The sequence below is a fragment of the Heterodontus francisci genome, chromosome 2 (genome assembly GCF_036365525.1).
Source record: "Heterodontus francisci isolate sHetFra1 chromosome 2, sHetFra1.hap1, whole genome shotgun sequence".
In the NCBI taxonomy this organism is placed as follows: Eukaryota; Metazoa; Chordata; class Chondrichthyes; order Heterodontiformes; family Heterodontidae; genus Heterodontus; species Heterodontus francisci.
This window is the reverse complement of record NC_090372.1, coordinates 7,920,000-7,940,489: the sequence shown is the minus strand read 5'-3', so window position 1 is coordinate 7,940,489 and position 20,490 is coordinate 7,920,000. Positions and strand designations below refer to the sequence as shown.

Sequence of the window (20,490 nt, the reverse complement as noted above, 5' to 3'; positions counted from 1 at the left end):
CCCCACTGAAAGTCAAATGGGCAAGTCCAAGGTTTGGAGTTAGACAGAAAATAGATCTTTATTAAACTTAGGCCTTGAAATTGTGATGCGCTAATATGAGATGATCTAATATATTGAGATGCAATTGCTTTGTGCGCTATTCTAAAATGGAGAAATAAAGATTTTAGTGTAAGCAGAACACTGCACTCTTGCCACTCAATGCTTTTTACATTAAATTTACAGCTTTAATAAATTGCAAAATTAGTTTTAGTGTTTTGTTGTAGATTGCAAAAAATTCAAAAGCACATAGTGTAATAGCTCGTAATGCAGAGAGGAGTATCAGAATTCAGTTTCGGGTTTTGTTTGACATCATTTTTTCATTTTGGAAAATTGTTTACTTAAGATTGGACTATTAGTCTAAAATTTCTGCCACTCTGACACTGAAAGCTAATTTGGGGCATATGAAATTATTCCACTCACTCTGAAAGCCTCCTGGCATTTCACATCACCTGTTGTAAATGGTAAGCTGTGTATTTCAGTAATATTTGCCACTAATACTTCATGATTTACTGATAGGCGATGTCATTGTAGAACTCAAATCGTACTTCTCTTCCCCACCCACCAACATCCCTTCCTCCTGTCCAAAAAAAACTTCAGGTAACCCTAAGGCCACATAAAGGTTCGGTGATGATTCTCAGGCAAATGATTTCTTATTGCTCAAATCTGTTCAGAAACCAGCATTTGCACATTTTCTGGGACATTTTATGAAATCTTATGATACCTGGGTAGCAAATCTTTCTACAGTTACTTGCCCTAACCGTTAACATGTTAAATGTGCTAAATATAAACGATTATACATAAAGTGCAGCATGGACAGTAATAACTTTCATAAAGAAGGGGTTCAAAGTCAAGTTTCTACTGATGTATTTGAATGATTACTTTATGAGAACCCTTTTCTGGTGACAGCAAACAGTAATCCAAAAGATGCCTGGTGATTTAAGCATGGAGAACAGATCAACAGGTCAGCCAAATTTGGTGTCTTTCTAAATCAGTGATAAGCGTTTGGCATCCAAAGTAATCCGATATTCATGGAATAAAAGATGCACAGTAGGTCAACTGTTTTCTATTCTGTAAGCACGTACAACAGTGACTAACCTGTTTGGCTTATCAAATTGTACTGGCTCACGGGCTGACTGAGGAACTGTTGCCAGTTCAGTTTCTTTCTTGTAATGTGGAGTTAATGTGACCGTAACAGGAGCAACAGCAAGACTATTAGAATCTGTGTTAGTGTCTTTTGGGCAGGATGTAGAGGTCTCTTCTTTTTGCTCAGTACAGCTATTGCTTTCAAAGCTTCGGATGTCCAGGTACTCCCCACTATCCACTGGTCTATTCTGAGGCACTTGCTCTGTCGTGGCTGTAGGAAGCATCATGCCGTCAGTGGTAGCAGCTACGGCAGCAAAGTTCTGTTGCTTCAGGGCTTCTATTTCACTGTCAGAATAAAAAAGACAAATACATCCATAACACTGTTTTCTATTTAGAATTGCGTTTAACCTTGGCTGCCCTTGTAAAAATTATGACCAGATGATATACAATTAAGAAAACTTGGCATGCCCAATACATGTTCAACAAAAACTGACGTAGGACAATAACTTTAGTAATAACTGTGCTGGGCTCTGTGCAGAGGTATATGCTTGAATCCTAGTATAAACACATATTTGAATTCAGCTGGCACTCAGAGGAAAGCCACTGGGTTGAAGCTGGACAGCTAGATTCATTTTGCCAACAGTGAAGAGTGAAGAGACAGGGGAGTGAGAAAAATTTAACTTGGAGACAAAAGGTAGACAGCAGCTGCAGAGGGGAAGTCTCAAATTGTGCTGCTCTAGCTTAAAATGAATGGTGCAGAGCAAAGTTGAAATCATGCTATTCAGTCAAAATTGAAGAAAGCACTTAGACTTAAATATTCTGAATTATAATTTAGAGGCTGAGGACACTGAAAAAGATTCATCAACATAATGAGTGGTAAAACATCTTCGTGTTAAAATTTCAATATAAGAACTGGATTTTAATAATCTTAAGAGGCAGAGGTAAATTTCAGCTAAATTGGACAATGTTCGGGAAAATGCTGATTTTACATTTCTTTATAACATCACATACCTCTTAAGCTGTCTGATTTGTGTTGCAAGGGATATCTTCTCATTGCTTAATATACTAAGTTGATCTTGGAGTTCTTGCACTATTTTTGCCTGCAGGGGAAAAAAGTATTCAATATGCAGAAATAATTTGCTTACATCTTTGCAAAGACAACCTGTAATGTTTGAGTATCTGCTTTAAGTGCAACCTTACCCATTATTTGATTTAACATAAAAATTGAAACAGGATATTATAATTATCCCACAGGGGAAAAAGCCTCTTCAAGGACACTTTAAAAAGCTTCGTCTCATATTGAGGGGCGGTGATTTTCCCCACTACAATGTACATGGTTCTCTTCAGGGCATTTAGCATTTTGACTGGAGAACAAGAGAATATTTGTGAAATATAAAGCACCAATTATAGTATCTAAACAGCTACCTCAGCTGAAAACAGCTAACTCAGTATAGAGCAGTGATTGAACCTGCGGCTTCCATGGTCTGTAAGATTCCAGACTATATCAGGCATGGGGCCATCTGGAGAACATTTTCTCATTTTTACAATGCAAGATGGTGTTCGTGACAATTATGCAAAATAATTATAAAGCAGGAAACATTAAATAATCCATTTTTAAACTTAGGCTGAAAAAGATGAACTTTCCATTTAGTTGATCGCTTATTAAAAATCTATAATTTTGAACTATATTTTAAAGCTTGATTATCCAAGCTGTCTCAACAGTTGAACTGGTTTCATAATGTAGACACTGTACTACGTAGTTGAACTTTCTCTTACCTCCTGTAACTGTGCTTGTTGCAAAGTAGCTAATTCTTTGACATTTGGTAGCACTTCCAATTCATTTGGCTCCAATCCAACAGCCACATCTTTCATTTCTTTCGATGAAGTTGCATGGCTTCCATACTCCCGATACATTTGCAACAAGTCCGGAGGTTTTGGAATGTTCAATCCAACATCGTCCCACAATTCAAAATCCTAACAGATGAAAAAAATTCTAAATAATATTTTCCATGTGAAGTTTTCCATAATTATGAATATTAAGTACAATACTGATTACACACAAGCATCATGTGACAAAATAAGGAAATTTTGGTATCTAATCACAAGATTCTGTAATAACTAGAGTAAAATGGAAACTGTCTTGCTGCACCCAAATTCAAAATGGAGGCCTGGAGCCAGATTATCTGCTGGGCCAGACCAGGTTGATTGCAGGAGCTTTGTTCTAGGTGCTAATTAAATTACATGTGGGCAAAGCATTAGCAGGTATGCGAGAGACAACATGGGAACACCTGCTCATCAGCATCCTATGCGACAGTTTGCACCACTCTGCTTTTGATCACAGATGACGAAACAAACTGATTTTGTAGGATTACACAGAGAATTCTCTGTCTTTAGTCCTCACTGAAAATCCAAGCTTCCTGGGTGGAGTGGAGTACAGGACTTCCATGTGAACGCCGATACAGAATAATTTAATCCTGAATTTCTGTTGCTATTAAACAGTGCACCAGATATGTTCTTAAGAGTACTACAACCCCTTGAGGACTTGTCTTTGGAATTATATCCTCAACATTTTAAGCTTCTATACATTATTCATCCAGTATACAAATGTAGTAGTTTTTCCACAGTGGTTTGAGAAAGAGAGTTAAAAGAATGTGGTGGACATCTCATGCGATCTAGTGGTTTTAGTTAAAATTGTGCACTAATTGTTAAGCCTCATAGATGGCATGGGTCTCAGTTTATTGAAGGCTCACGTCTGCATAGAGAAACTGCCATTCTGCTGTGAGGACAAGGTAGATGCGACAGGAAAAAGCCTAACTGTAACGTAACTCAAAGCAAAGCAGATTATTTCAGAATGTGCTAAATTTATATAGCTGTCAGTCAGATTTGAGACATTGTTAGAAATTAAGAAGCTCATTTCAAAGTACTGTGGTTGAGAGTTAATCTGCTCAGTAACCAACCTATGCTATTTTAAGAAACCATACTATGAAATTAGCATAGGATTAAATCCACACAATTCAAGTTGTCTTAAAAAGAATTGTATAGTTTAATTAAAGCTTTATTGCCAAAGCAATAACTTGAGAGCCAAAATACTGGATGAAGAATTATGGCTTTAGCATCACACTCAATTAGCAGCAATATATATCCCAGCTAAGAATTACCATGCAAGAGTCAGAAGTAAAATTGAGAAATTCTGTAGCTTTTAAGAAGTACCCATGCAATATTAATTCTAAAACATTAGTTTTTTTTTCCCAAATTAATTCTTGGGGTATGGGCTGCACTGGCAAGGCCAGCACTTATAATCCATTTCTAGTTGCCCTTCAGAAGGCGGTGTCGGATCTCATCACTGTGTACCATTTCTTGATATCACATGGTGTGAATCAAATTTGCAATGATAGGGACTTCAGGAGGTGCCCGAGATGGATCGTCCACTTGACACTTCTGGCTGAAGATGGATGTGAACATTCAGCCTTGTCTTTTGTACTCGTGTTGGGCTCCGCCAACGTTGAGGGTAGAACATTACTGGCGTCTCCTCCTCCTGTTAGTTGCTTAATTGTCCTCCACCATTCATGACTGGATATGGCAGGACTCAGATTTTGACCTGATTTGTGGGATGGCTTAGCACATTATATACTTATCGTCCTGTGTACAGGCTTTACTAAGTTAGCAACTGTTTTTCAGTTCTTGCACACTCGTCATTGTAACAGAGTTGGTTACTTGGCTTGATGGTGATGGTAGGGAGATACACATGCAGGGCTGAGAGGTACAAATAGTGGTGGAATAAAACTGGGTGAACACAAAGCCATGAGTTGGGGTCCATGTTGAGGATTCTCATGGTTACATCCTCTCAACTTAATACCACACTATGCCTTCACCTCTGATGCCAGTGGGACAGGACATACCCAAGATGGCAATGGAGGAGTCTGAATATGACTTTGGCAACCAGTTTCTGGATATTAGTGAGGAGAACACAGCAGGATCCATGGGACTAGCAAAGCCTTCGTTATTCCCTAATTCGATGCCTCAGTTCAAGCCAAATTGTGGATTTTTTATTTATTCATTGTACCAGTTTGATGCAGCAGAGTAGCTTACCAGCCCAATAACTTTAGAATATAGAGCCTAGCATGCTCTCAGATTGACCGATTTACTCTAAGCTGAATTCAAATTCTCAAACTGCCACGATGAGTGAACTCATGTTCTCTGGATTACTAACCCTGTAAGATAACTACTATGCTACCGTACCCTTCAATGCGGCAGTGTGCGAAATAGAGGTCAGGTTGCTGGTGCTTCTGGAGTCAAGTAACCATACCCAGATTAAATATAGTGATCGGGAAAGGTACGAAGAAGATATATCTCACACACTTCCTGTCTGCCAATCCTCATTTCCCATTGTAATTTTGTGTCACACTTTTGAAAGTCAACTTTTTCCATGAGAAGTTCCTTTGTTCACATTTAGAATGGAAAGTGCTCGTGTCCTGCTGACAATAGACCCTCCCAACAGTGGCACTGTAACACCTTGGTTTTGCATCTTTGCTCTTCAACCTATGATGCAGAGAAACTCCCTTGCTTCAACCAATTTTTATTTCTCCTCTTACAAAATTTATACTATTTATGTGTAAATATCAAAACTTTATATTTTATCCTTGTTTTTATATCTGACTTTAAAATGGAAGCTGAATCATACAGACGCCAACCCAATTAATACCTACTCTCTCCAACCAAACTGCACCTGAAGAGTACTCTTAAATCTTTTTTTTTAAAATTCATTCATGGGATGTAGGCATCGCTGGCCAGGCCAGCATTTATTGCCATCCCAAATTGCCCTTGAGAAGGTGGTGGTGAGCTGCCTTCTTGAACCGCTGCAGTCCATGTGGGGTAGGTACACCCACAGTGCTGTTAGGAAGGGAGTTCCAGGATTTTGACCCAGCGACAGTGAAGGAAGAGCGATACAGTTCCAAGTCAGGATGGTGTGAGACTTGGAGGGGAACTTGCAGGTGGTGGTGTTCCCATGCATTTGCTGCCCTTTTCCTTCTAGTTGGTAGAGGTCGTGGGTTTGGAAGGTGCTGTCTAAAGGAGCCTTGGTGCATTGCTGCAGTGCATCTTGCAGATGGTACACTGCTGCCACTGTGCGTCGGTGGTGGAGGGACTGAATGTTTGTGGATGGGGTGCCAATCAAGCGGGCTGCTTTGTCCTGGATGGTGTCGAGCTTCTTGAGTGTTGTTGGAGCTGCACCCATCCAGGCAAGTGGAGAGTATTCCATCACACTCCTGACTTGTGCCTTGTAGATGGTGGACAGGCTCTGGGGAGTCAGGAGGTGAGTTACTCGCCTCAGGATTCTTAGCCTCTGACCTGCTCTTGTAGCCACTGTATTGATATGGCTACTCCAGTTCAGTTTCTGGTCAATGGTAGCCCCTAGGATGTTGATACTGGGGGATTCAGTGATGGTAATGCCGTTGAATGTCAAGGGGAGATGGTTAGATTCTCTTTTGTTGGAGATGATCATTGCCTGGCACTTAAGTGGCAAGTAACATTTGCGCCACACATCAGCCCAAGCCTGGATATTGTCCAGGTCTTGCTGCATTTCTACACGGACTGCTTCAGTATCTGAGTAGTCGCGAATGGTGCTGAACATTGTGCAATCATCAGCGAACATCCCCACTTCTGACCTTATGATTGAAGGAAGGTCATTGATGAAGCAGCTGAAGATGGTTGGGCCTAGGACTACCCTGAGGAACTTCTGCAATGATGTCCTGGAGCTCAGATGATTGACCTCCAACAACCACAACCATCTTCCTTTGTGCTAGGTATGACTCCAGCCAGCGGAGGGTTTTCCCCGATTCCCATTGACCTCAGTTTTGCTAGGACTCCTTGATGCCATACTCGGTCAAATGCTGCCTTGATGTCAAGGGCAGTCACTCTCACCTCACCTCTTGAGTTCAGCTCTTTTGTCCATGTTTGAACCAAGGCTGTAATGAGGTCAGGAGCTGAGTGGCCCTGGCGGAACCCAAACTGAGCGTCACTGAGCAGGTTATTGCTAAGCCAGTGCCGCTTGATGACGCTGTTGATGACACCTTCCATCACTTTACTGATGAGTCTACTTGAATCCCTATGGGCAAAGCTGTGCGAGATCAACATATATAACTAGATAATTTAAAAAAAATTATAAACACATTTATGATTCTTCCATCAACCAAGCTATTAAAAGATGCCATTTAAAGGCTGCTAGTACACACAGATGCCTTCTACATCATAGAAAAAGTTAGAACATTTTAAATTTTGGCTGGATTGCTCATTAATATACATCCTAAACATTATTACCTGGTCATCGTTTTCATCTGAAAAGGTTATTGAGGTGAGTTTGTAATTAATCTTCAATAAATATTCATTCACTAGGAAATTTAATGCTCTTTTCTCTAGAGGTTTAACAGCTTCCTACAAAAAAAAATGAATGAGAATTTGAGATGACAAGGCAAAATATCCAAGATTATTTGGTGAACTGAAAATACCCAGTCTTTTCAACAAAAGAGATCTGACAAGTGAAGCATTTAGTATATCATGAATTTAGAGGCTAGATGAAACTGGATAAGCAAGCTTGACTCTCTTTAGCCATTAAAAAAAAAAATCCTTTACTAACAATCCTAAATGAGAAACATGAAATCCAGCAGGCCTCAACATCTCAAAGCAGAAGTACCTTTCAAAATGAACCAACAAAACATCAACAATGCGAACGACCAAGGACAATTTTATTTGACATTCACAGCTGAACATTATTACTTTCAAACAAACAAGACTTTTATTTTTAAAAAAACAGCAGTGAAATTAATGACACTCTTGCTCCATTTTATAAAAATATAGTGATTACCTTTGCTTCTTTAACTAGAAAGGCAAACATCTTGGTAAAAATCTGTTATCCCTAACCAATTCTAACTAATCTTGTTTTGGCAGCAGTAAATGGCAAATGATCAAAAACTTTTTCTCAGCCAGGGCTCAGTTTGGTGTGGGGTTATGCAGAGTACTATAACTGTCCCTGCTGTGTCAAGAACTTCAATATACACCCTAGGAGCTCATAGAATCATCTCATAATCCTACAGCACAGAAGGAAGCCATTCAGCCCATTGTGCCTATGCTGTGTTTTTGAAAGTGTTATCTAGTTAGTTCACTGCCCCCCCACTTTTCCCATAGCCCTACAAGTTATAGATCCAATTCCCTTTTGTAAGTTACTCTTGAATCTGCTTGCCAATTATCATAGATCTGTGACCTTTGGTTATCAGCCCTCCTGTCATTGGACAAATTTCTCCTTATTTACTTATCAAACCCCCATAATTTCGAACATCTCTTCAATCTGCTCTGCACCCTCTTTACGGCTTTACATTCTTCATGTATGACTGCCTTTCAAGACTGAATCTAAAATCATTACATCAAAATGTACTGTGCTTAAACAAAGAAAAAGGAAATTAAGAATTGAGATCAGCCACATAGAAGATGCTATTATAATTTTAATTGAGAGTTCAAACTTAACAAATTGAATGAGCATTCCGGAGATTAGGAAATGCTGAGTTTACACCACTGATCCTACTTGTTGCTTCACCAGCAATCTAATACATTGCATCATTTTATAAGTTTAAAAAAAAACTCATCACATGATGTTCAGATAATGCAGATGAAGAGGCACTCCATGAGATGCATGTGAATTGTGACAACCAAATCATCAGCAGCACGTTTTTCTATAAGCACCCTAATCCCAAGTTATGTATTCCAATTAGATAGAAGTCTAACATTTTTATGGATAGACTATTTCTTTTAGAGGAATCAGAGTATAGGAGTATTCCTTCTTAGTAAGGAGTGCAAAATCCCGACATTCCAGATAACAAGCATGCTTTGGAGGAACAAAGACAGGAGAGACAAGGGAACAACGCTCTCTCTCTCTCTAGGAATTCAGGAGAGAAAATACTATGTTAAACTCAGGGCTGACAGCGATGAGTGACAGGAATTGTGATGCTAGGACTTTTGGAGAACAAACAGAACAGTGGGCAAATAACCCCGAGGAGAACATGGAAGTTGCAGACTGTAACCGGGAGTCAGATGGAACAGCTTTGAATAATTGCTGGTCCATAATTAAAAAGCGATGGCGCACTTTTCATCCTTGCTGTTGATTTTTGTTGAGATGGGAAAAAAAGAAAAGGTGGTAACATTAGATCTTGCATGGGCAAAGATTGTTGGGAGTTGCAATGTGTCAAATCATGGAAGCTGGTAAGCTCTCATTACATTTCGATGAGTTGGAATGAGCATGGGAGGCGTGTTAGGATAGTTAAGGTAGTATCAGTGAGATGGAAACATCAAGGATTAAATTGAAAATACAGCACTAATATCTATGGATAACACTACTACCTCTGCAAGTAAGCAAGGAGGTTTAAGTAATTTATTTTAGGATAGACAAAGCACATATCCAAAGTAGGTTTTCAGACAAAAACAATTAATTTAATTGGAGTGTGGAACAATTCTCTCTTCCACCGCCCCCCCCTTCAAAAAACACAATACTAGAACATAATTTTCTCAACATGATATCAGATAATCAAGTACCCAAGAAATTACTCCAGGAAAGTATTTTGTTTCTTCGTTCAGTATCAACCTTTCCAATAAAAACCTCATTTGCTTTGCCTCCGTGAAATCTTACCTGAATTTCAGGGCTGGATTTATAATTTTTCCGTTCCTGTAAAGGAACATCATTTTCTGTGAAGGCTGAAAAAGCAAAAATAGATTTACACTTCTGTTAAAATGTTCCAGGCTTGTATATGCATTATCAAAGTAGAAAGAGAAGAAAGTATAATGTACACCACCTGCAGCTTGTGTCAGGTTGGCACGAAGGGACTGAATGGTCTCCTTGGCTTTCCGTAGTTCAAATTCCAGGACTGGACAGGGATTGTATTAAACACACAGAGGAATCCAACCAAGAAAAAGGAAAAATAAAAACAAGGATGGGTGTGAAAATAAAAGAAAAAACAGTTTCGAAAACAGAACGCATGCAATTTATGGAATCTTGTGAATACATGCAGCAGAGTTTGCATAAGAATAGTTTGGTGAGATTTTTTCCATACTTTCACATATTTTGAACCTCAGTTTCGGCTGCATAAAAAAAAATCTAGAAGCATCAAATAGAGTAGCTATAATTATTCCCTATAGCAGCCATTGCTTGCACCATTGAATCTTTATAATAGTTGTCAAATTTAAAGCAGATATTAAGACAAAGTTGCTCAGAATGTTCAGCAAGATTTTCCAATTTGAGTTAAATTGCACTACAGAGATAATTCCAGCAAGTATAAAATCAGCAGCAGCAATTGTAAAATTAAAAAAGGGCTAAACAAAGAGTTCCTTGCTCTTCCAAAGTAAATTATATATCAAGCCTAAATTAAAAAAGTGAACATACACAACATAATAGCATTTCACAATGAAGCTCTTCATTTGCAGAACATAGGACCTTGTTTAGAATTATCATCAAATGCACGTACTGAAATTTATCAGGTCAGTGTGATGACAATGGCCCCGTTCTTTCTTGTACTGAACAGCCTCTGTATATCCATAGCAATGGATATTGGTTCTAAAGTAAAGTGTTTGATACAATTCAGTGTACAGTGTTTTGGAAACTTGTCAGTTTTCTCCACATTTCTAACGTCTAAAATCTTCAAGCTTGAGCAGGAACACATTTGGACTTGAAGGGTAATTTCACCAGCAACAGTTTTCGTCAGGACTACTAGATGTAACAACACTGGTGAGCATAACAGTTCAAGACAGATTGACGAGACGAACAAGTCATATGGACATACTGTGACACCATTCTACATGCAGATTTTTGAATTCCTGCTCCACATCTTGCATACTCAGTAAGAAGTGACTTGTCTGGTTTGTAGTTTTAGTAACATGGGCTTGCTTCATTTTTTAGGAACCAGAGAGCAGAAGCTGAGTACTTGCCAACCTTAGTCCCAGTTAGCTTCTATTACATTCTTTCCACTTCCATTGTTAGTTATGGGTCTAACTGATTGTAGTTAAGCTGCGTACTGGTCGATGTACAACATCTATATTGCTTGCATCCTTATTCTGACCATACCAATGTAAAGTTTTGGTAGCTGTTACCTTCCATTCTATCACTGTAGAGATCATATCTTCTGAATGGCATGTTCTGCAATAAGTTGCTCAGCACTGTTTCGTCAGAACTAAGATAGGAACATATAGTAGTGCAACTGAGCAAGGTATGATCATACTCCATTTTGTTCATATTTCATCATCATCCAGGAGTATTAAGATTGCACATTCAAGTCGCAATTGAAACTCAAGTTTACTTTTTCACTAAATATGATACAATCATATGTTATCTTGTTAGCACTATGCTGTTAGGATGATATGCACTTATGTCTCCAGCTACAATGGGCAAGATTCATCTTGCAATTCACAGCTTCATGAGGAACAGTGAATAGGACAGCTCTGATCTGAAGTTATTTCCTCTACTTTTTTTATTTGAAGAGTTTCAACTGTATTATGTCTTTAAACCAAATATCACCCTGTTGGTTAAAAACAAACTTTAAACAAATCATCTGGTGAGATGATGGGCTGAATTTTATTAGCGCGTCATGAACTTGGCGGCCTTCCGACACAGAAGCGCCGCTGTTGAACCCCCATGATATTCCGCGCGGGGGCTCATTTAAATGGAGGGGGCTGAGCGGCTGCCCCCCATGATGTAGAGGGGGCGGCCACTGCGTCCCTGGCAAATGCGTCCAGCGCCAGCACCATTTTTAAAGGGCTTCAAGCCCTTCAGGTTCATTAAAATTTTTTTAAAGGTGCCGGCGCCCAGATGTAACCAACAAAATGGCAGCAACAATTCCAATCATCTTTCTAACCTCCCCCACTGATTTATCAATTAATAAAATAAACAATTCCCACCGAAAAAGCAATTTGTAAAATAATGAACTTTAACCCCCCCACCTTCAAAACATTTGACCCTCAACTCCTTCCCAACATCCACACAACCAAGAGACAAGATTTTACTGGCCCCACCCCCCCTCCCCGCCGCACTCATAATTTGACTCCCCCCCCCAGTATAGAGTTCCGAAGGCACGCAAGTTGTGGCCAGTCGCCGTAAAATCGGGGGATGGTCGCCGGGGCCAGGTCAGTTAATTAGCATTTGATTTTAATTAATTTTAATATTTAAATGAAGGCCCTGCCAACAAGCGGCCGGGGGGCTGCACTGAGGCCTGGCTGCTGCCGGTAAAGTATGTCAGGAACCGTGGCGGGCCGCTCTTGCATGTATTTTATGGGGCTCCCCCACATTCAGGGGCTCTTAAAATTCAGCCCGATAAATCTTCTGTAAATAAAATGATGGCATTCAATGGGTAGGTGCTGTTGTTGCAGCTTAAAACCCAAGGCCACTAATTACTCCCAATCACAAGCAGAGCGCGAAGAAGAGTCTAACTCCATCTGTGGGGCAGGATGCGTGGCAAATAGCAGTGTTTATGGCAAGTTGTGGAGAAATCTTTGCTATAATGGGCCCAAACCTATATGGAAAGTGGCCTGTAAAAGTTCGAAGAAAACAAATGTCTGGGAAAATATCAAAAAAAGTGACGCCACAATTAGTTTCTAAAACACATTTATGAAGGGGCCGCTAATAAACACACACACACAAAAAGGGTTTGAATTTCTGCTTTGGATTCCAGCCAGATCGCACCCGTTTTGAAGTGTTCCCACCAAACTTTTTCCCTTAGCGGAGGTGTCAATAACCAGGGGGCATAGATTTAAGGTAAGGGGCAGGAGGTTTAGAGGGAAGTTGAGGAACTTTTTCACCCAGAGGGTAGTTGAAATCTGGAACACACTGCCTGAAGGGGTGGTAGAGGCAGGAACACTCACGCCATTCAAGTAGTATTTAGATGAGCACTTGAAATGCCATAACATACAAGGCTACGGGCCAAGTGCAGGGAAATGGGATTAGTTAGGACGGGTGCTTGATGGCCAGCGCAGGTGCGTTGGGCTGAAGGGCCTGTTTCTTCTCTGTAAAACTCTATGACACCCCCACATTGCCGCTGAAACACACTAACAAATTGCCAAATGCACAATGTACTGTGCACCAGTGCAACCAAGCAGCATTTTAAAAGGTTTTTTGAAAGTTTGTTTTATAAAGAATTCCTTGATATATTTAAGAGTGATAACCTGATAAAGGTTGATTAATACAGTTGAAAATAGGTTTATCAGAAAAAATAAGCACCATAAGTCAGAGTCAATCCACCAAAGTGACCCAATTTTAAATTACCAAAATAGTTTTTAAAAATCTACAAACCTATTTCCTGCTTAGATTGGCTTACAGTAGTCATTTAACTAGTAAATTTAAAGAAATAATTAATTCAAAGCATACTTTAGAATCCTTGTCTCTAAAGGCTAATTTTTGCAACCTCCTCTAAAGGCCTGCAAATTAGTGAAATTAGTACAAACTCCCACCATCGATTAATGCACTCTGGGGGGGGGGGGGGGTGAAGTTTTGTGGGCAGGATCAGCCTCTAGCGAGCTGTCTTTAAACTAGTGGAAAAGATAGTGAAAACCGATTTGCGCTTAAATTCTGCAACCCTGCGTGTCACTTATGCCATAGATCAGGGAATTGCTTTGAAAAAACCAACGCAATCGAGTGGAAACTTCAGATGAGCAGCCCCAGTATGTCCATACATATAATACGTGACCATCACCATAAATCTGTGTCACTGCAAAGATTTTGTTTCACTAGAACACAGTGCAAAAGCTGGTAAACATTTAATTGATATAGTTTAGATATTTCCTGTTGCCTCAACAGTTGTCCAAAGACAGTTCAGCTGTGATAAGAACATAAAAAAAACAAGAAAAGGCTACTTTGCCTGCTCCAATTAGAACCCAAGTATGATTATGACTTTTGTGTTAGGCCTTTCCTCTCATCACCTGTTGATCCCCCACACTGCAGGGGTACTAAAATGCTTCCCCCACCTCTCCAGAGAGAAAAAAAAATCTAGCATTGTTGATGTCTCTATTGATATTAAAATCCCATCAACCACAACTGTGTTACGTTTCACTGACATCTTATTTAAAGCTGAAATTAAAAGCAATGCCTAAAGGGAAAAAAAAGTATGGAAAAAATTCACTCAGTCGCATGATTTGTTGACCGTTTGATAAAGTTTCAGTTTGGACCAAAAACAAAAATATCAATTAGGTCTTGAAGTGTGCTGACATAACCTACTGTGCTTTTGATATTATGTACGCACAGGTCAAGAGCTGATATACAGATATAAAGCATGAACTATACATTATTTTAATGCATTGTTGATCTGCAGATACTGGAACATATGGAGTGCAAATGGTGATCAAAGACTTGGAAGATCAAACCCGGTTTTCTGAAAGATTGTCAATCCTGAACACCGCTTCGGAATTAACCATCTCCTTCTTTCCTGCTCTGCCATTCTCTCCGGTCCACTAAAGGAAAAGCAGCATGCTGTATTTATGCTAACACCTACTCAAAACTGGTCACTCCATCCACTTTTGAAAAAGCAAATTGTGATTATTTAAATTAGAAATACTTGCATAGTGACTTCCTTTAGAAATTAACAACTTATTTCAGTCCTATAAACTGCACTGGACCCCTAGGAGGACTAGAAATGTTGTAAACAAAAGGTAATGTTTACACAGAGCAAGTCCCATAAGACGATGAGGGCAATTTTCAGTGTTGCTGTGTGGCTGATAATCTGGGCTCTTGCAAATCCCTAGTCCCTAAGCTCCGGAATTCCTTATCTAAACCTCTCTGCCTATCTTTCCTCCTTTAACATGCTCCTTAAAATCTACCTGCGTGACCAAGCTTTCGGTCTCCTATTCAAATATCTCCTTATGCGGTTCTGTGTCAAATGTTGTTTGATAATGTTTCTACGATGTATCTTGGGATGCTTTGCTAAGCTCAAGGTACTATATAAATGGAAGTTGTTGTTTGCCTGTTGTAAACCGTCACCTGATTTTCATCCCATTGATTTCTATGGAATGGAAATTGAATGGGTTGCACAACAGGTGGACAATCTGCCTCCCAGATTACTGTACAGCAGGCAAGTTTCTGGCTGTTTGGATTGTCAATACACCTGTACCCCATGAAATAACCAGAACCTTGCCCTCAGCATCTGTAGCATTTGCAGACATCATGCTCTCTCTTGCACTTGCTCCTCTGCAAGGTGTAAACATTAATCTAGTCATACTGAATAAGCGATGCTGGACTATTTTGGAACACTGATGTCAATTACAGAACTTTGGGAGATAGTGAGTGGGAAGGAGGGGGATGCTGGCCTAATTGGGGGTTGGGGGGGGGGGGCGGGGTAGAAGAGCAGAAGGAACTACTAGCTAGATGGATAAAGAACTGGCTGGGCAACAGGAGACAGAGAGTAGCAGTAGAAGGGAGTTTCTCAAAATGGAGGCGTGTGACCAGTGGTGTTCCACAGGGATCCGTGCTGGGACCACTGTTGTTTGTGATATACATTAATGATTTGGAGGAAAGTATAGGTGGACTGATTAGCAAGTTTGCAGACGACACTAAGATTGGTGGAGTAGCAGATAGTGAAGGGGACTGTCAGAGAATACAGCAGAATATAAATAGATTGGAGAGTTGGGCAGAGAAATGGCAGATGGAGTTCAATCAGGGCAAATGCGAGGTGATGCATTTTGGAAGATCCAATTCAAGAGTGAACTATACAGTAAATGGAAATGTCCTGGGGAAAATTGATGTACAGAGAGATTTGGGTGTTCAGGTCCACTGTTCCCTGAAGGTGGCAACGCAGGTAAATAGGGTGGTCAAGAAGGCATACGGCATGCTTTCCTTCATCGGACGGGGTATTGAGTACAAGAGTTGGCAGGTCATGTTACAGTTGTATAGGACTTTGGTTCGGCCACATTTGGAATACTGTGTGCAGTTCTGGTCGCCACATTACCAAAAGGATGTGGATGCTTTGGAGAGGGTGCAGAGGAGGTTCACCAGGATGTTGCCTGGTATGGAGGGCGCTAGCTATGAAGAGAGGTTGAGTAGATTAGGATTATTTTCATTAGAAAGACGGAGGTTGAGGGGGGACCTGATTGAGGTGTACAAAATCATGAGAGGTATAGACAGGGTGGATAGCAAGAGGCTTTTTCCCCCAGAGTGGGGGATTCAATTACTAGAGGACACGAGTTCAAAGTGAAAGGGGAAAAGTTTAGGGGGGATATGCGTGGAAAGATCTTTATGCAGAGGGTGGTGGGTGCCTGGAACGCGTTGCCAGCGGAGGTGGTAGATGCGGGCACGATGGCGTCTTTTAAGATGTATCTAGACAGATACATGAATGGGCAGGAAGTAAAGAGATACAGACCCTTAGAAAATAGGCGACATGTTTAGATAGAGGATCTGGATCGGCGCAGGCTTGGAGGGCCGAAGGGCCTGTTCCTGTGCTATAATTTTCTTTGTTCTTTGTTCCTCAGAAGAGCCAAGTGTGGATCAGCAGCGGCCATCAGCAGTGTTGTGGAAGAGATGGGAAAGGCACTCCTTCCCTCGTCTTTCCACAAAACCCTCCAGCAGTCCCTTTGAGGAGCACTGTTGAGGTCGTGTGGAACTGGAAGACGAGCTGGATCTTGCACAGCACATGCTCCACCTAGCTTTTCACACATTTTAGAAGAGGGTCCTGAAGCAGTAGCTGGACCACTCTATGCATATTTAAAATGATCCAATGCTGATATCAAGAGACCGGCAGGGATGACTGAAAGTAGCGAGGACCAATATGGCAGCAAACAAGCTGCTGGCACAGATTAGGTCCAAGACAATGCACAGGGAAGTTGGTCTACAATGCGTCCATTTCACACCCCAAAAAAAAAGGTGAGATGTATACTAATTTCTACCCCAGTGTGTCCAAATAACTTTTGCTGATTGTGGCCCCCAGGATGTTGGATTGGGTCTACCACATAAAATGAAATCAACACGCTTGATGTGAAGTTTACTAATCTTACTGCTTCTGTGAAATTCCAATTTGATTGAAACCACCCCAAAGTAAATAAAATGATTTTCAAGGTTTTGTAATTTCTTGTAAAGTTCTTTGTGTTTAAAAAGTGCTACGGACGTGCACTAACCTAAATTGCCTACAGTTTTGTACCAAGAAAGTCTTACCAGTCATAATTAATAAAAGGATAATTCATGAATATTTTACAAACAATCTATTTTTATAGCAGCAGTCACAACAAGGCCAGGCAAAAGTTCCAAATCTGAATATCCCCAGGAAACAGATTTCCTTGTTTTATTACAGATTTAAAGGCATTTGAAAACAATTAGCTCCAATTAATATTACAAGCAATTTAAGTTTTTTCCCTTACTAGTTTGAGATGGGGTGGGATTGTGGAATGGAAGAGGGGTTAGAAAAATTACACAGGATTGAGGAAAATGAATTAATCCTAACAATTCTAAAATTTAAAATCGACCTTAAAGATTATATTAACTCATTTTAGTTACTCATTGAAAATAGTCTGTTTTAATACCAATGTTCAAAATGTTTTATAAGATAGTTTTCTGAAAAAAAAAAGTACGGAGAGGAATGTACAGCAAGATATTTGACTGTGATTGGAGGTGGGGTAGGGGAGGAAGAGAAAATGGTAAATTTGTACTCAAACCACAACTGCGTCCAACTTGCCTGTAAGAAAAAAAAGACTTGCATTTATATAAAGTCTTTCAGAACCACAGGGCATCTCAAAGTGCTTTACAAGCAATGAAGTGCTTTTGAAGTGTTGTCACTGTTGTAATGCAGGAAATGCAGCAGTCAATTTGTGCACAGCAAGCTCCCACAAACAGCAATGTGACAATGACCAGATAATCGTTTTTTGTGATGTTGATTGAGGTATAAATTGGCCAGGGCTCTTCTTTGAAATAGCACCGTGATTTTTTTTTCAAAGTTCATCTGAGAGGGCAGACGGTGCCTCGTTTTGATGTCTCATCCAAAAGATGGTACCTCCAACGGTACAGCACTGGTGTGCCACCTATCAATTTTTGAGAGTGGGACTTGAACCTTATGACTCGGAGGCGAGTGTGCTACTAATTAGGATCACTGACAGCAATTAGAAGTCAGGATCCCAATCTACTTTTCTTTTCTCTAACTTCAGCTGTGAGTTTTAATTACTTTACAGATCTAAAATTTAAATATGCGTCAACTGAACAGTGATTTTGGAATAGCTTTACGCTGCTACTACGAAGAACAAAAAGCACTTTCAAGTAAATCAATTAGCAGATTTGCAGCTTATCTTCCACTAGTTTAGGCTGCAATTGAAAATCCAACCAAACTATAGAGATTAAAAAAAAATAATACTTATGAGTTACGGCAGCGCAGTATATTGGGGTGCCTGCGTGCTTTGCTCTCCCTCTTTTCCTTCACGCAAGCTCCAACTCAGTTGCATTCCTGTGTGGAAGCAACTGGGAGGGTCAACCGCTCTTTGATGGGAATGCAGTTGGTCAACTACTGTCACTTCATTTCTAGTGATGAACTTGATAACTATTAAGCCTGGGGCACCCCATACCCCTCCCCTACACCCCCAATTCTAGAAGTACATTACCTTATAAAGTTACAATGCTAAACGAGAGAGATGAAAAACATTACATTCAGGATTTGAATACTTTTCCCAATAATGCAGATCAACAGTGCAGAACAACTAATTCAAATGGATGGAAATGGAAAGAAACTACAGAATTTCACAGATGCAGGAGCATGTTGTAAACAGCAAGGTTCAGCATCAATGAACCACATGCACATAGGAACATAATACTGGTGAAACAGAAAGGGCTTATATTGAGATCAGGTTACAGCAACAACCCAGCACCGACAAGTGCTGAGGTAGGTGTAGCACCTTCACAGGCATTTTGCTGGCTTTAACCATGGAACCACCAGCCTTTCAGCTATTCCCCTGTAAATTATATCTTGCGCTGCTGCACTTTCAGTTTGCTATACTATTAGCAATTGCAATGCTTACAGGCAAGTGCTCTAAAGAGACTCCAGAAGTATGTCTCAGCCATTTAGGTTACATTGTATTATATTGGTCTTTATCACAGTCAGTGGAGAAATGCAATCTGCACTAAATTACCATTTCTGAGCTATAAACTTGCATCTTTTTTGTGGATTGGTTTAGATTTACAATGATAGCTCACCTGCTTTACTATGCAACATGCCCAAAATGAATTGCAATCTTGAAAAAAAAAGTCTGCTTGGGCGGCTCAGTGGCTAGCACCGCAGCCTCACAGCTCCAGCGACCCGGGTTCAATTCTGGGTACTGCCTGTGCGGAGTTTGCAAGTTCTCCCTGTGACTGCATGGGTTTTCGCCGGGTGCTCCAGTTTCCTCCCACAGCCAAAGACTTGCAGGTTGACAGGTAAATTGGCCATAATAAATTGCCCCTAGTGTAGGTAGGGGAATTGTGAGAGGGTACTGGGATTAATGCAGGATTAGTATAAATGGGTGGTTGATGGTCAGCACAGCCTCGGTGGGCCGAAAAGCCTGTTTCAGTGCTGTATCTCTTTAAAAAAAAAAAAATCTCTGGTCTACTGTAACATTTCTGCTACTTCCCAATTTGTCTGCAATATACCTGTACTTAGGTATGCACTTAAATGGCTGCTCAGTAGAAGTATTTTACAGCATGCCATACTTGCAATAGGAACTAAGTCTGTTCAACGCTCAATAGAAGATCTCTACAAGAGGTTAAAAAGACTTGCTACCAAGTTCCCACCTCCAAGAAGAATATTTATATAAAGAAAGCATTTCCACAGAGCTGTTCTCATTCGTGCTGTTAGTTAAATATAAACATAAACATGCCTTTAACTACACGTATCTTTAAAGCATGGCAGTGGCACATTTGTGATCCTAAAATACATAATTTTAATTACAGACCATTTAAAAATCCGTGACCTATCATTACACCAGCATACCCTTTATAGTTAGCCCCAATAATCTTCTATAAACAATAAACAGGGTCAAGGCAAAAAAAAAACATTTTCTACCAGCAAAACTTTCATTAGTACATGATTGCTTGGTTGGTTAAGGTGTACACCAAATATCATTGTCCTTGCATTTTCTCTCTTCAATAGTCAGCTCAGCCAGTCCAGCCTGCAATACTGTTCCAAAGCACTGGTCATCAACACTTCCTACTTCTCCAGTTGACTGTGCCTTGCCTCACTTGGTTTACAAACCCACCTCCCACTGAGCTGCTTTCCTGCCATCATCCCAGCATCGAGTCTCTCCTAGGAACCACTGTAAGCAATCTGACTTGATTTTGCACTACATGACCCATACTAGCACTGCCTGTTCCAGAGGCACTGGGTCTCAGGCAGTCAGCTGCAATCTGAA

General features: G+C 40.2%; 1 protein-coding gene across 8 annotated transcripts in view; it reads right to left on the bottom strand.

Annotated features, from left to right (window-relative positions):
• relch (RAB11 binding and LisH domain, coiled-coil and HEAT repeat containing) overlaps window positions 1-20,490 on the bottom strand; it is a 107,342-nt gene that overhangs the window by 68,829 nt on the left and 18,023 nt on the right. For all 8 annotated transcript variants that reach the window (XR_010977164.1, XR_010977160.1, XM_068053876.1 and 5 more), the window contains exons 3-8: window positions 9,957-10,028; window positions 9,794-9,858; window positions 7,438-7,551; window positions 2,899-3,096; window positions 2,134-2,222; window positions 1,135-1,467 (exon numbers count right to left, since the gene is read on the bottom strand). Coding sequence is in view for 6 of the 8 variants with exons in the window: in XM_068053876.1 (XP_067909977.1) it covers window positions 1,135-1,467; window positions 2,134-2,222; window positions 2,899-3,096; window positions 7,438-7,551; window positions 9,794-9,858; window positions 9,957-10,028 (871 nt within the window). In the remaining 2 variants the exon portion in view is untranslated. The remainder of the gene's footprint in view (window positions 1-1,134; window positions 1,468-2,133; window positions 2,223-2,898; window positions 3,097-7,437; window positions 7,552-9,793; window positions 9,859-9,956; window positions 10,029-20,490) is intronic.